At 42.3% G+C, this 14,806-nt stretch overlaps 1 protein-coding gene across 4 annotated transcripts in view; it reads right to left on the bottom strand.

Annotated features, from left to right (window-relative positions):
* Positions 1–14,806, bottom strand: part of arhgef28a (Rho guanine nucleotide exchange factor (GEF) 28a) — a 393,722-nt gene that overhangs the window by 109,227 nt on the left and 269,689 nt on the right. For all 4 annotated transcript variants that reach the window (XM_080189269.1, XM_080189270.1, XM_080189271.1 and 1 more), the window contains 6 exons: positions 13,598–13,848; positions 11,800–11,925; positions 11,596–11,713; positions 8,005–8,259; positions 2,807–2,883; positions 322–500 (listed from right to left, as the gene is read on the bottom strand). In XM_080189269.1, coding sequence (XP_080045395.1) covers positions 322–500; positions 2,807–2,883; positions 8,005–8,259; positions 11,596–11,713; positions 11,800–11,925; positions 13,598–13,848 — 1,006 coding nt within the window. The remainder of the gene's footprint in view (positions 1–321; positions 501–2,806; positions 2,884–8,004; positions 8,260–11,595; positions 11,714–11,799; positions 11,926–13,597; positions 13,849–14,806) is intronic.

Genomic DNA, 14,806 nt, shown 5'->3' with positions numbered 1-14,806 from the left:
TGCCTCTTAAAATCCCATTGAAATGATGTGGCAAGGCACTCAGTTCCAGAACAATTAGGGGTGGCCTTCAAATGTTGGCCTTGTCAGTGACACCTACATCTCATGAAAAAATAAAGAATAAAACTATCATATTTCTTTCCGGGTACGCTGTGCAACAACTGAGACAGAAAATAAGCAGAATAAAATGCTGTGCATTAAACATGACATCATTCACAATAGAAACAATAAATTACAGAAAATGGTGTCACTTCCTGAGTAATTTCTGTTCTATCACCATAGTTTATTACATCTGTAATGGGAAATGAGACAGTGTTTCTCTACCTCTCTACTGCCATTCGAATCAATCTCATCCAATTATTCCTGTCCTCCTTTGAGTTTGTGTGCATTTCATACATTTCAGGTCCAGCAGATGAAGCACTAATCAAGAACATTCCTCGCTCCTCATTTGCGACTTCTCGGACAATTAATTTCTGCAGCAAGATGACAGCTGGCTTCTGGTCCTAATGTGAAAAATTCAAAACCACGTGAAAATAAATGAAAAACTATATTGTAATTTAATTTATCTTTAGGTGTGTCTAGTGTTCCCGTACTTACACAAAAAGATCGAAAGGTAAATATTTGTAACTAGTAAATGAAAGAGATAAGTAGCAGAATATAAACCATTTGTCACCATGAGATAAACTTCCATGTTTTAAAAATGATACATCACAGATATTTTAACCACTTCACTCTGCTGAAATTATTTCCTTAGCCGAAGTAAACTTCATATTGGCTGAAAAGAAGACTTGGCAGAAAACATTTGGGTTTGAGAGGGTCTTTGAAGGAAGAGAGAAGCAGAGGGTTCTGGTCGGGCGTAAATTCTTGAGAGCGCAGTCTAGGCTGTGGGTAGCTCCAACATCAATGGTGGGATAGACAAGAAACCAAAGGTTGAAGGGGACGGTGGAATAATGACCATGAAATCTGTTTCAGTGACACTGGTCTAGGAAAAAAACATTGGCAAGGACACTGAGAACTCGCCTCTCTTCTTCAAATAGTGCCTTTGGATCTTTTACATCCACCAGAAAGGACAGATGGGGCCTCAATTTAATGCCTCATCCAATAGATGGCACACTTCAACATTACTGCAATGAACTGTCAGCCTAAATGTTGTTCTCAAGTCTCTGAAGTGGAATTTGAATCCACAACCTTCTAGCACAGAGGTGAATGTGCCACAGCGCTGTGGTCCAAGGAAGGTCATGATGTGGAGATGCCGGTGTTGGACTGGAGTAAACACAGTAAGAAGCCTCACAACACCAGGTTAAAGTCCAACAGGTTTATTTGATAGTAAATGCCACAAGCTTTCGGAACACTGTTCCTTTTCCAGGTGGAAAGTTCTGATCAGAAACAGGGCATATAAAGGCACACATAGTTTACAGAATACTGATTAGAATGTGAGTCTTTACAGCTAATTCTCCAAGGCGGCCTTCACGACACACGACACCAAAGAGTCACTGAGCAGAAACTGACGGCCAAGTTCCACACACATGAGGACAGCCTCAACCAGGATCTTGGGTTCATGTCACACTATCTGTGAGCCCCATGACTTGCCTGAACTTGCAACATCTCACTTAACTGTCCTGTCTGGAGACAATACACATCTCTTTAACCTATGCTTAATGCTATTTCCACTCACATTGTCTGCACCGTTAAGACTTGATTAGCTGTAAAGACATGTATTCTAATCAGTATTCTGTAAACTGTGTCTGCCTTTATATGCTCTGCTTCTGATCAGAACTTTCCGCCTGACGAAGGAACAGTGTTCCGAAAGCTTGTGGCGTTTACTATCAAATAAACCTGTTGTTCTTTATCCTGGCATTGTGAGACTTCTTACTGTGTCCAAGGAAGGTCCACGGGGCTGTGGTCCAAGGAAGGTCCATGGGGCTGTGACCCAAGGAAGGTCCACAGGGCCGTGGTCCAAGGAAGGTCCACAGGGTTGTGGACCAAGGAGGGTCCATAGGGATGTGGTCCAAGGAAAGTTGGCAAGGAAAACACTGGCATAATTGACATGGAGGTATCAAAAGTCCTGAGGAATGTTTGTGCAGAGGGAACCTGATTTATGAGTAGAGATTTGGGGGATGGAAACAAGCAGTCATGGTTCTGGGCAGAATACTGGGTGTGAAACAAAGTTCAAGTTCAAAGAGACTGTCAAGATTATTGAACGCAAGTGGGAAGCGAGGCAGAAATAAAGACAATGTGAAAGGAACGGAGTCGTGGAATGCTCTAAAAACCAGGGTTCTGTTCTTATCACTATTCAACTAAGGATGTAATGACCTATCTGAAAATTGAAGTAGGTTAAGCAACACACAAAAGCCTGCAAGAGTGAAAGAAATGTGAGAGAGCTATCACTACTCGGTATCATCAGCATGCCTGTGGAAGCTGAGCCCATGCTTATGAATTTTGTGAAGAAGAGTTGCATATTGATGAGAAAAAAAGGCAGAAAGGATAGGTGCTTGGTGGATGCTCAGCCTAACTCTCTCCCATTTCAGGAGAAGACATGTATGACTGTGGCCAAATAGGGGTAGAGGCATAAAAGTGTAGTTCCAATGTAGCTGGTCAATGCAGGAAAACAATGAACTGAATGAATTGGCACCTCATCAAAATCTACTATAGATATCAGAAACAGAAGGAACGCTGCACATTCAGAGGTACAATATTTTCCCAATCTCGCAACTTCAGTAGAGAATCGATGGTAACCTCAGAAAAGTGGCTGTTTATTTCATGGTAAGTCAGCTTTAATATGTTCCAATATAAAATAAGTTGAACTCACCACAGTCACAAAGGTATATTTTTGGTCTTTGTCCTGCAGGAAAACCAGTACATCAGTAAGAAGCAGAGCTGTGATATCTGAAACAAAGTTAAGATATTGTAAAACACAGAATTCAAGTATTCTTTTGGTGCTATTAGTTATTTCTGTACCAAACATCCATGCGTCTGATTTTCAAATTTCTCTTGAATTTCTAGTTCAGGATATGAACACAGGAGCATCATCTGCTTCTTGGGTCCATGCAAGTAATATTGATGGCAATGTATGTAACTGCGGTAAAGTTTCTGAAATGCATTCTAAACCCGAAAATAATGTTAATTTGTGAACCTGAGTGTTCAGTAAGTTTGGACACTGTCTGTTCTCTCTATGCTTTGGATTCAAATCTAGCCAATGCTGTTGAGATGCAAGTTGTTGAATTTAATTGTCTTGTGTGGGAACTGAATCTCTACCATTTCACCCCATTTTCAAGATGCAGTAAAACTTAATCCAAGCAAGCAGCAGTATAGAGATTGGCATATTGTGGACTTCAGGAGATATAATACAAGAGGGGTCTTCGTGTGATGAAACAATGACAATAAGTATGCAGGAGCTGGACAGGGGGATAAACGGTCACCGGTGCCAGTTCATTGGAATGTGAGATCACATGTTAGCTCTGCTGAAAATTGACTCAGATGGTTACTGAGGATCCAGTCTACAAAGGAAGGCTGATGAGCATAAAGATATGGTAGGTGAACGGGGCAGATACCAGCAGGATTGTGTGCAAACACAGCTCCAATTTGAGTTTGGGCTTGCACACAGCATAGATGCAATTTTGTCCAGCATGAGCTAAGTGGCCAGTGTCATTAACATGACAGAGACATGTACCATAGTGAAGCATCTTAGAATAACTTTAACACAAAAACAGGAGTACTATATCGTATTTATTTGGCACCTTCAACATGGTAAAGCATCTCAAGCTTTTTCATAAGAGCATTATCAAACAAAGGTTAATACCAATTTGCATAAGGCAATGTTAGGGCCGAGGATCAAAACAGCGTTCAACAGGTGGGTTTTAAGGACCAGGTTAAAGGAAGGAAATGAGGTGAAAAAGTGGAAAGATTTTTGACCTTAACACTTCTGCAGCTGCAAGTAAAGCCACCTATGATGGAGCAATTAAAAGAGGGAATATGCAAGACACCAAAGCCTCAGAGGGCTGTAAGATTGGAGGTGTCACAGGGACAAAAAAAAGGCATAGTTACGGAGGGGTTTGGAAACAAGGATGAGAATTTTAAAACCAAGGTGTTAAGAACATAAGAACATAAGAAATAGGAGCAGGAGTAGGCCATCTAGCCCTTCGAGCCTGCCCCGCCATTCAATAAGATCATGGCTGATCTGTCGTGGCTCAGTTCCACCTTACCGCCCTCTCCCCATAACCCTTAATCCCCTCTCTTATCAAAAACCCATCAACCCGCGTCTTAAAAATATTTAGCGAGGCAGCCTCCACCACTTCAACGGGCAGAGAATTCCAGAGATTCACCACCCTTTGAGTAAAGAAGTTCCTCCCCAACTCCGTTCTAAACCACCCCCCCTTTATCTTGAGGCTGTGCCCCCTAGTCCTACTGTCTTTTTTGAGCGGGAAGAGTCTCTCCACCTCTATCTTATCCATCCCATTCATCATCTTATACGTCTCAATGAGATCTCCCCTCATTCTTCTAAACTCCAACGAGTACAAGCCTAGTTTATTCAGCCTCTCCTCATAGCTCAACCCCCTCAACTCCGGTATCAGCCTAGTAAACCTCCTCAAAACCAAAATAGGTCAACAGCACAGGGATGATTATTGCAGAACTGGTGTGAGTTAGGGTGCAGGCAACAGCATTTTTGATGAGCTGAAGGTTATGGAGAGTGGAGAATGCGAGGCTGGACAGAAGAATGTTACAATAGTCAAGTTTAGAGGTAACAAAAGCAGGGCATATCACAGAGCTGCCATGCAGGCGCTGATGGCTGTTAACTTGTTGCCTAGGGATAGTTCCGAAGGTGAATTCCACTATGCCATATTGCTCTATTTTTGTGCAGAACCATAGCAGCATTAAAGTGCAGTCCCAGAAGACTGACAATAGTGGCAACCGCTATCTTGTCTCAGGATGACAGCATACCTATTCCCCTGTCACCTGCTCCTCCCATGCCCTTGTCAGTGTTGCACAGCCAATTGAGTCACACCTGCCCTCGTCCATGTGTGATTCTGCAGACTGAAGTTGGAGTCATAGAGTCATAGAGATTTACAGCATGAAACAGGCCCTTCCGTCCAACTTGTCCATGCTGCTCCTTTTTTTAAACCACGAAGCTAGTCCCAATTGCCCGCGTTTGACCCATATCCCTCTATAGCCATCTTACCCACGTAACTGTCTAAACGCTTTTTAATGACAAAATTGTATCTGTCTCCACAACTACCTTTGGCAGCTTGTTCCAGACACTCACTAACCTGTGTGTGAAAAAATTGCCCCTCTGGATACTTTTGTATCTCTCCCCTCTCACCTTAAATCTACGCCCTCTAATTTTAGACTCCCCCACCTTTGGAAAAAGATATCGAGTATCCAGCTGATCTATGCCCCTCATTATTTTATAAACCTCCGTAAGATCACCCCTCGGCCTCACACGCTCTAGGGAAAAAAGTCCCAATTTATCTAGCCTCTCCTTATAACTCAAACCATCAAGTCCCGGTAGCATCCCTAGTAAATTTTTTCCCCACTCTTTCTAGTTTAATAATACCCTTTCTATAATAGGGTGACCAGAACTATACACAGTATTCCAAGTGTGGCCTTATCAATGTTTTGTACAACTTCAACAAAACACCCAGCTCCTGTATTCAGTGTTATGACCGATGAAACTAAGTATGCTGAATGCCTTCTTTACTACTCTGTCCACCTGTGACTTCACTTTCAAGGAATTATGAACCTGTACCCCTAGATCTCTTTGTTCTATAACACTTCCCAGTGCTCTGCTACTAACTGAGTAAGTCCTGCCCTGGTTCTATCGACCAAAATGCATCACCTCGCATTTTTTAAATTAAACTCCATCTGCTATTCATCAGCTCACTGGCCCAACTGATCAAGATCCTGTTGCAATTCTAGATAATAAGAACATAAGAACATAAGAAATAGGAGCAGGAGTAGGCCATCTAGCCCTTCGAGCCTGCCCCGCCATTCAATAAGATCATGGCTGATCTGTTGTAGCTCAGTTCCACTTTCCCGCCCTCTCCCCATAACCCTTAATCCCCTCTCTTATCAAGAACCCATCAACCCGCTTCTTAAAAATATTTAGCGAGGCAGCCTCCACCACTTCAACGGGCAGAGAATTCCAGAGATTCACCACCCTTTGAGTGAAGAAGTTCCTCCTCAACTCCGTTCTAAACCGCCTCCCCTTTATCTTGAGGCTGTGCCCCCTAGTCCTACTGTCTTTTTTGAGCGGGAAGAGTCTCTCCACCTCTATCCTATCTATCCCATTCATCATCTTATCTTCTTCACTGTCCACTGTGCCACCAATTCTGGTGTCATCTGTAAACTTACTAACCATGCCTCCTAAATTCTCATCCAAATCATTAATATAAAGGAAAAATAACAGTGGACACAGCACGGATCCCTGAGGTACACCACCACTGGTCACAGGCCTGTATTTTGAAAAACAACCCTCTAAAACCCACCCTCTGTCTCTGTCATCCAGCCAACGTAGCATTCATTTGAGTATGTCACCTTGGATCCCGTGAGATTTAACCTCAAGCTGCAGTCTACCATGCGGTACCTTGTCAAAGGCCTTGCTAAAGTTCATGTAGACAACTTCAATTGCACTGCCCTCATCGACCTTCTTGGTTATTCCTTCAAAAAACTCCATCAACTTTGTGAGACATTATTTTTCCACTCACAAAGCCATGCTGACTGTCCCTAAGCAGTCCTTGTCTCTCTAAATACCTGTAGATCCTGTCTCTCAGAATACCTTCTGACAACTTACCCACTACAGATGGAAGGCTCACTGGCCTATAGTTCCCAGGTTTTTCCCTGCAGCCTTATTTAAACAAAGGCACGACATTTGCCACCTTCCAATCTTCAGGCACCTCACTCACGGCTGTCGATGATTCATATATCTCTGCTAGAGGACCCGCAATTTCCTCCCTAGCCTCCCACAACACTTCATCAAGTCCTGGGGATTTATCTACCTTGATGCACTTCAAGACTTCCAGCATCTCCTTCTCTGTTATATGTACACTCCTCAAGACACCACTATTTATATTCCCAAGTTTCCTAATATCCATGCCTTTTTCAACAGTAAATACTGGTGAGAAATATTCGTTTAGGATCTCGCCCATCTCTTGTGGATCCGCACATAGATGACCTTGTTGATCCTTAAGTTGTGCTGCTAAGGCTCAAAATTGCTAAGAGTTTCAACCAAGACCATTTCCAGTGTTCTCAATAGATGTCCACCTCCTTAGCCAAGACCACTGGGGAATCATTTCAAAGTGACCAACAGGAAGCACATAAGGCAGGGGACTAAGGAATTGCAGAGGGGGATTCTTAGTGGTAATTACCCTTGAACTATGACTTCATTATATCACCCATGTTTCCCAGGACAAGAGCTATGTAGTGAAACAAGGATGCCCAGGCATCCAAGAATTTCATAAAAAGCTTTAAGAAATGTGAATTCTTAGGCAGTCGTGATTCTACAGGTTTTCAATGTTTATGTCTGAAAACACTGAGCTGAAAAGTAGGCCATATTAAAGCTCAGTAAATCCACAGATGAACAAGCTGTCAAATCTTTCATTTTGGTTAACTGTGAGTAATTCTGACTTCAGATAATGGTGTGAAGCAATGATGAAAATGGAGTTTAATGGTAAGTGGTGTTTAATGGATAGCTGAGCTAATATTGTCTGTTTTATACTACTGCCAGGTCAAACATGACCCTAAGATTAAAGCAACGTATGGTGGATGCTGGAAATCTAAAATAAAAAAAAGAAAGTACTGGCTAGACTCAACAGGTCAGGCTGCATCTGTGAAGAGACAGACAGAGTTAACATTTCGAGCCAAATATGACTCTTTTTTGGAACTACCCATGTGTCAAAAGATTTATAACCATGCAAGCTTCCCAGATCCAGTTTTAAAGAGATAATTTTTAAAGTACTTTATATGCAATGAAGTGTTATTCTTGGTAGAACATTGAATCTATTGCTGCTTTACCTTTCAATCGTCCTGTGGCTGTTTTCCAATACATGGAACCTTCATGCTGTAACTCCCTCCCTCTGTTGTTGAGGTCCTGCTTCCTGAATGTGCGGCCGTTCTTTAACTTGGCATATGTTTTGTTTTCAAATTTATTTAAGATGTCCAGTAGTTTTTGCTCTTTCTCATATTTGTTGACCTTTGTATCTACTGCTACTATTATATCCTTTATCAAACTAAGAGATTTAGTTATGTCCTCATGCTCTTCTGTTCCTTCTGTGAATAATAAAACAAAATTTCAGTGCGTTATTATTCAGTTAGACACCTCTAGCTGATATCTGTTTGAGGCAAACAAAGAGCTGAACAGAGTGCTCGTCCCAGCTCCACATTAAATTTGAGGGTCGCTGCTGGCTACCACTCATCTCCATCCCAACAACCTTCCCAGGATCTTCCCCACTCCATCCCACTTCCACACCAGCCCTCCCAGACTGCTGAAACTTCCTGAGCTGGCAGCCAGTGTGCCAGAGCTGCAGGTACCAGTCATGATCACAAGGACAGCAATAAACAAATTAGGCCAGTGGCCAATTTTGCACAGTCTTTCTTGCCACTTGACTCATTAGGCAAGTGCAGCATGTGTTTTGCTGGCCTGATCCAAAATTTTATAAAAATTATTTCATGCAGTGCAAGTGTCGTTGGTTGGGCAAGCAATTTTTGCTCACCCCTAATTGCTCTTGAAAGGTGCTGGTGAGCCACTGCAGTCCCTCTAGATTTTGACCTCAGCGATAATGAAGGAATGCTGATAGATTTCCAAGTTAAGATGGTGAAGGGGAACTGGGTGGTTTTCCCTTGCACCTGCTGCCTTTGTCTTTTAGGTGGTACTTGTTGAGGGTTTGGAAGGTGCTGTCGAAGGAAGCTTGGTGAGTTGCTGTGAGTTCACTATATTTCAGTCACCTTGTCAAACCAGAAGATGGCTGCTCTGCAAAATTGACTATCCGCTGGCCTTCTGCCTCTGACTCCAGTGTGCAACTCAGCCAAAATGTAGTTAGCATGTATATAAAGAAAGCCAGGCTGAAACATAAAGCAAGCCATTGGAATACTCAATGAACTCTTTCACTGTCTGTATTGATCTAGAGGAGCCCTGGAGTCATTTATGGCACAGAGGGAGACCATCGAGACCACTACACCTGTAGTATTTGGCAGAGCTTAACAATATTGCCTTGATAACTCAGGTAAGGTCTTTCCAGGATAAGAAGGTCACATTAAATTCTGACCTGTTAAAAATGGCTGAATATTTCTACAAGTGGAAGCTGAAACCAGTCCATCGTCTCTGCATTCAATCGTGAAAATCGCTAGGCACACCACACCTGAACTATCACCTCCTATGGAGATGGAGTGTGGCATGATCCAATTCCCATCTACATTGCAGTAACCTTTGAACATTTGCTAACCTACCCTCACAACTCTGAAAATCTGCCAAGAAGACCCAGGCAGTCACAGTTTTCCATTCCCAGTATCCAAGTTGAGCTCCTCTGATCCCTTGGGAATAGAGGATCTTTTTCCCTCTCTTGAAATCCTGCACTAAAGCCACCGGTGCTGCATCAAGGAACCTTGGATCATGTTCTCTGCTCTGTTGAGCCATTGAGTCTTTCTGCTTGGACTCTCTTCCCTCGCCACTTCCAACACCTGTACAGCCAGGACACACCTCCTCTTTAGGCTGGCTTTAAGTGCAGCTAGCTTCATACAAACCCAGTCACTTAATGAGGCATGTAGCCACTCAACAGCACGTTTATCGCTGAGTTTCACACTATTCTCATTTAACTTAGCAGGCAGCACAAAGTTCATTTATTTATTAGTGTCACAAGTAGGCTTACATTAACACTGCAATGAAGTTACAATGAAAATCCCCTGGTCGTCACACTCTGACGCCAGTTCGGGTACACTGAGGGAGAATTTAGCATGGCCAATGCCCCCAACCAGTCTTTCGGACTATGGAAGGAAACTAGGGTACCCGGATGAAATCCACACAGATACAGGGAAAGCGTGCAGACTCTGCACAGACAATAACCCAAGCCGGAATCGAATCCAAGTCCCTGGCACTGTGAGGCTAACCACTGTGCTGCCCTTGTTTGCCTCAAATCTAGCATCACAATGAATGGTTGCAGGTTAATCGTGCCTTGGCATCTCCTGTGCCCACTTTTGAGCCTTAGCCAATTTTTGCCCTTTGCATTGAGGCTATTATGGTACATTTACACTTAAAACGTTTATATAAAATTACTGCGAGTGAAGAAATTTTCTACATGTTTTCCCACTCAGTTCAATAATAGAATTTTAGAGAGCATAACTTTTGTATTTTCTATAAATGATAGAAAATTGTTCCTGCAGATGATACAAAATAAGAATTACAAAGTTTTGCAACAGGTCCAAAAGTGAACCAGCAGTCGATTGTCGAGATACAGCCATGTGTTTACACTGTACAGAATCCCTTCAATTAAAAGCAGTTCTGTTTACTCTGGCTACTGGCACTAAAGAATGATGTATTCCCAATTTAAGTCGCATGTCAGGTTCCAGAGCCTTAAGGGTGACACCCACCAACTGTGCTACTGCTTAATAGGCCCTGTCATGATTTTTATTCCCTGGCCATGTGCCTTTAGCACCAGATGGGAAAACTGCAATTAGGCCAACAATGTGAAAACTACATTGTTGATGTATGTGGGTGGTCGAAGTGATGAGTCTGAACGTGGGGGAAATGGCAATCAGCGGTGAACCATCAGTGACATTTGTCACCAGCAGTACTGCCCCTTCCAAAGGTGTAGAGAGAAAAATAACACGTTGCCCTCACTTCTTTACACTGGAGAAAGTCAGTGAAAAAATATAATCCGGAGAGATGTTTGCTGATTTGCTATCACTCGTTTTAGTTTTGCTGAAAGTCATTCCTCTTCTTCGTTATTGGGATGTGGATGCTGCTAGCTAGGCCAGTATTCATCACCATTTCTAACTAACTAAAAGGTGGTGATGAGCTGACTTCCTGAACCTCTGCAATCCATCTGCTGTTGGTACACCCACAGCGCTGATAGGTAAAGGAGTTAATGGATTTAGGAATGTAATAAGTATAATGAAATAAGTATATTTCAAAGTCAGGATGATGTGTAGCTTGAAGACAAACTTGCAGGTATTAACGGCCCCAGACGACCATTGCCCTTGTCCACCCTGATGGTAAAGGTCACGGGTTCAGAAGATGCTATTCATTTCATAAAAGAAGCCAAATTAGAGCTTCTTTATCTCTTTCAGTACTTTAAAAATCTCATAGATAACCTCTTGTGACATTCCCTAAGCATAAAACACTGATACGAATTTGTAATTTAGTGTTCTGCAACAATGTGAGCAGCATCTTCTTTTGTTAATTAGTAGCTAACACAACAGCATATTTTACTCCAAAAGTGCCTCTCATCTTTTAGATAAGTAAGACCTGCATTTTTATTGTGCCTTTCATGACCTCAGGACACCTCAGTACGCATTGTTGTCAGTTGTGTGCTTTTGACATGTAGCCACTGCTGTAAAGTAAGAAACTCTAATTTTATACATGAGGCTGAATTGACTAGCCCTGAGACTGACCTTTTGTATATTGCAGTATTCGTTCAAGCAGGACTGGGTACTTAGTGATACGCTGGGTAACTAGCAGGATACACTCTGGGACACCAAGACGTCGGACCAGCAGATTGTTGCTCTGTTGCTAAAAAAGGATAAACAAATGTAAGCTTTTCTTTGTTGTTTGCACGTATTTGGTTTTGCGGAGAAAAGTGATTAAGGAGAACTTACCCTGATAAAGTTTTGGAATTTCTTATTTTGTTGCTGCAGTTCTTTAAAAAAATTGACTGCCTCTTTGTGATGGCTACAGAAGTCACCATAGGTTTGTTTCAACTTGTTGCCATTTTCATCTGTAAACTAAGCACAAGGGATGTTCATTATCAACTAAAGGGACAATCACCTAGGATTTTAAATATTAATACTTTTCCATACAAAATCCCTGAATGAGAGTTCCCTGCTTGATCCTGCAATCAGGCTAGTCAAAGACAGATTAAAAGACAGAAAATTGACTGGTATTTAAATTGTCATTTTGTAGTACAGAACTTGAATATTATTGAAAAACGAGACACGTTAAAGCTTTCTGTCCTGCATTCATCAGGACATTTTGCAAGATTACAATGTAAGGAGAGCACCACAATTCATGCTTGTAAGAAGAGGGTTTTGACTGATTGGCAAGTACAAAGAACAAAGAAAATTACAGCACAGGAACAGGCCCTTCAGCCCTCCAAGCCTGCACCGATCATGCTGTCTGACTGAACTCAAACCCCCTACCCTTCTGGGGACCATATTCCTCTATTCCCCTTCTATTCATGCATTTGTCAAGACGCCCCTTAAAAGTCAAACGTAGATCTAATTGTTAGAGGTATTGCCATGGAGAATCCAATGTGTCACTGTGTGACTGATAATTTGTTTGAAATTTAAACCAGGCAGTTTGACCCTGATAGGTCAAGGCATTGCCCTGAGGAATGACTCAGTGAATGGATGTCATTTTGTTCAGCTAAAGCAGGCTCAATGTGTGTACATGTTCCTTCCGCCGGCAAATAACATGGCTTGGTGATTTAATAAATATAGTTTCCAGTACATGCAAATGGGTCACACTGCGAGCCCAACTGACAATCTTAAGTTAGTTGTTGACATAACTCTTAGCCCACTAAGGATTATTTAGCAAATGGTGTCCAATCACAGAATCACACGTAATATTGGACACTGTGTTTTGAGCTTTGCAAGCACGGGCTGGTTGCGTATGGCCTGTACCTTGCCTATTGGGAACAGCAGCTGGGATACGCTGTTTGATATGATCCACCAGTCTTTGGGATATACGACCTACATACCTGGCATCACACTGGCACTAAAATTCATGTACCGCATAACTCATCTGTGTAATAGGCAGAATGTCTTTCTGGTTTGATGGCAGCATTGCGTAATGACGGTCATTCAGTTGGAACTTCACAATTTCTCACGTACTACTACAAGGTTATCTGAATGCATCTATCAACGAGTCCTGCCTTTTCCAAAGGCGTAAACAAAAAAAGTATTGGTAAGGAGTAAGGCTACTGACAGTTATTTTCTCTCCCACTTGCATGAAATTGTGAAAGAGAACAGTTTCATAGGTATCAGGCACCGTGCAGTGCCTGCAGGTGGCAATGCACTGTCCATACGTGAGTGAGAACAATGCGCTGGCAGAGTATTCAACCACAGAAGACATCACAGGCAAGTCTGGGCTTGTCCTCAGCTGCTATCTATACTTTCCAGCATGACTGAGTAATAACCAGAGTTAGGACCCCAGCTGACATTTCTGCCCACCCCCACCCTGCATTAATCAAAGCTGCTGAATCCAGCTGCAGCATCCCAGGCTCAGATTTGTGTAAGGTTTGGTATCAATTAACTTAGCGCCATTTGGTGATCAAGCATTGGACTCTTTTAACCTGTATGAACAATCCATCACGAGAGCTCCATTCATATTTTGTTTATTTTTAGGATATTTCATTTTTACTTTGCAATCACTCTGGCTCCATTATTCTTAATTTACCTGTTGTAAAAGGATGTCACCAATCCTATTGATAAAAAAATTCCTCTCGCTATCCTCCTCGAAGGACTCCCGCCGTCTTTCTTTCAAGCAGAAGAAAAAGTGCTTGTGAATTTCTAAAAGTTCATCTAAAGAGGGAAATATTTTGTCGATGGTGTTGTGATCTAACTGCAGCTCCTCCTTCATGCCCTTCCGAAAAATTTCTGACATTATCTCCAAGGTGCGAATGTGGTGCATCTCCGTCTGCATCAGCTCTGTAAGGAAGGAGAAACAAGTTAGGGAAGTGAGAGCTCGAGCCTAGATATCCACCCTATGGTACTGCAGGTGTCAGTATAATAACAGGACATGTTTTTGGGTGATGACAGCTATCGGTGCCAAGTTATAATTTCAGTTCTGCAGCACAGCTCTCACTGTTTGCAACCTAGCGGAGTGCAGCAGGGGGGAGTTCCATGGAAGCAAAAAGGCTCCGGATTGAGATCCAATAAGAGGCCAATGCTGCTTCCTCTGAGAAGGCCCACCAATATGACATGTTAATCAGGTAGTTGCAAGGTCACTGGCAGATCTTCCATGTGGAGATGCCGGTGTTGGACTGGGGTAAACACAGTAAGGAGTCTCACAACACCAGATTAAAGTCTAACAGGTTTATTTGGTAGCAAAAGCCACTAGCTTTCAGGGCACTTGCTGCCCCTTCATCAGGTGGAACTTTACTATTTCTCACGTACTACTTTAAGGTAATCTGAATGCATCTATCAATGAGTCCTACCTTTTCCACAGGCATAAACAAAAAAGTAGTAATAAGGAGTAAGGCTACTGAGAGTTATTTTCTCCCCTCACCTGATGCACTCTGCAAGCTAGTGGCTTCTGCTACCAAATAAACCTATTGGACTTGAACCTGGTGTTGTGAGACTTTGAACTTTGGATCTTCCACAGAATCAGAGCCTCAAAAACACAAAGGTTATTTTCCCTCATTCAGTGAATCAATGGATATGCTGAGCAGGAGTGGAGTTTAGACAGTTCAGTTGTGATCATTTTGAATGGTGGAGTAGGCTTATATTTCTTATTTTATGAAAAGTATACCTTTCCCTACCTTTAAATTTTCATATCATTTGATATAATTTGCTTTCCACATCTTGTATGTGACATCAACTGCACTCAATTGCAATCACTTTGTCATCATTTGAAATCACTTACACTCACAAAAAATCATCTGGC

This window comes from Carcharhinus amblyrhynchos, chromosome 5 (assembly GCF_965287045.1).
Source record: "Carcharhinus amblyrhynchos chromosome 5, sCarAmb.v2.hapA, whole genome shotgun sequence".
In the NCBI taxonomy this organism is placed as follows: Eukaryota; Metazoa; Chordata; class Chondrichthyes; order Carcharhiniformes; family Carcharhinidae; genus Carcharhinus; species Carcharhinus amblyrhynchos.
This window is presented reverse-complemented; position numbering and strand designations above follow the sequence as displayed.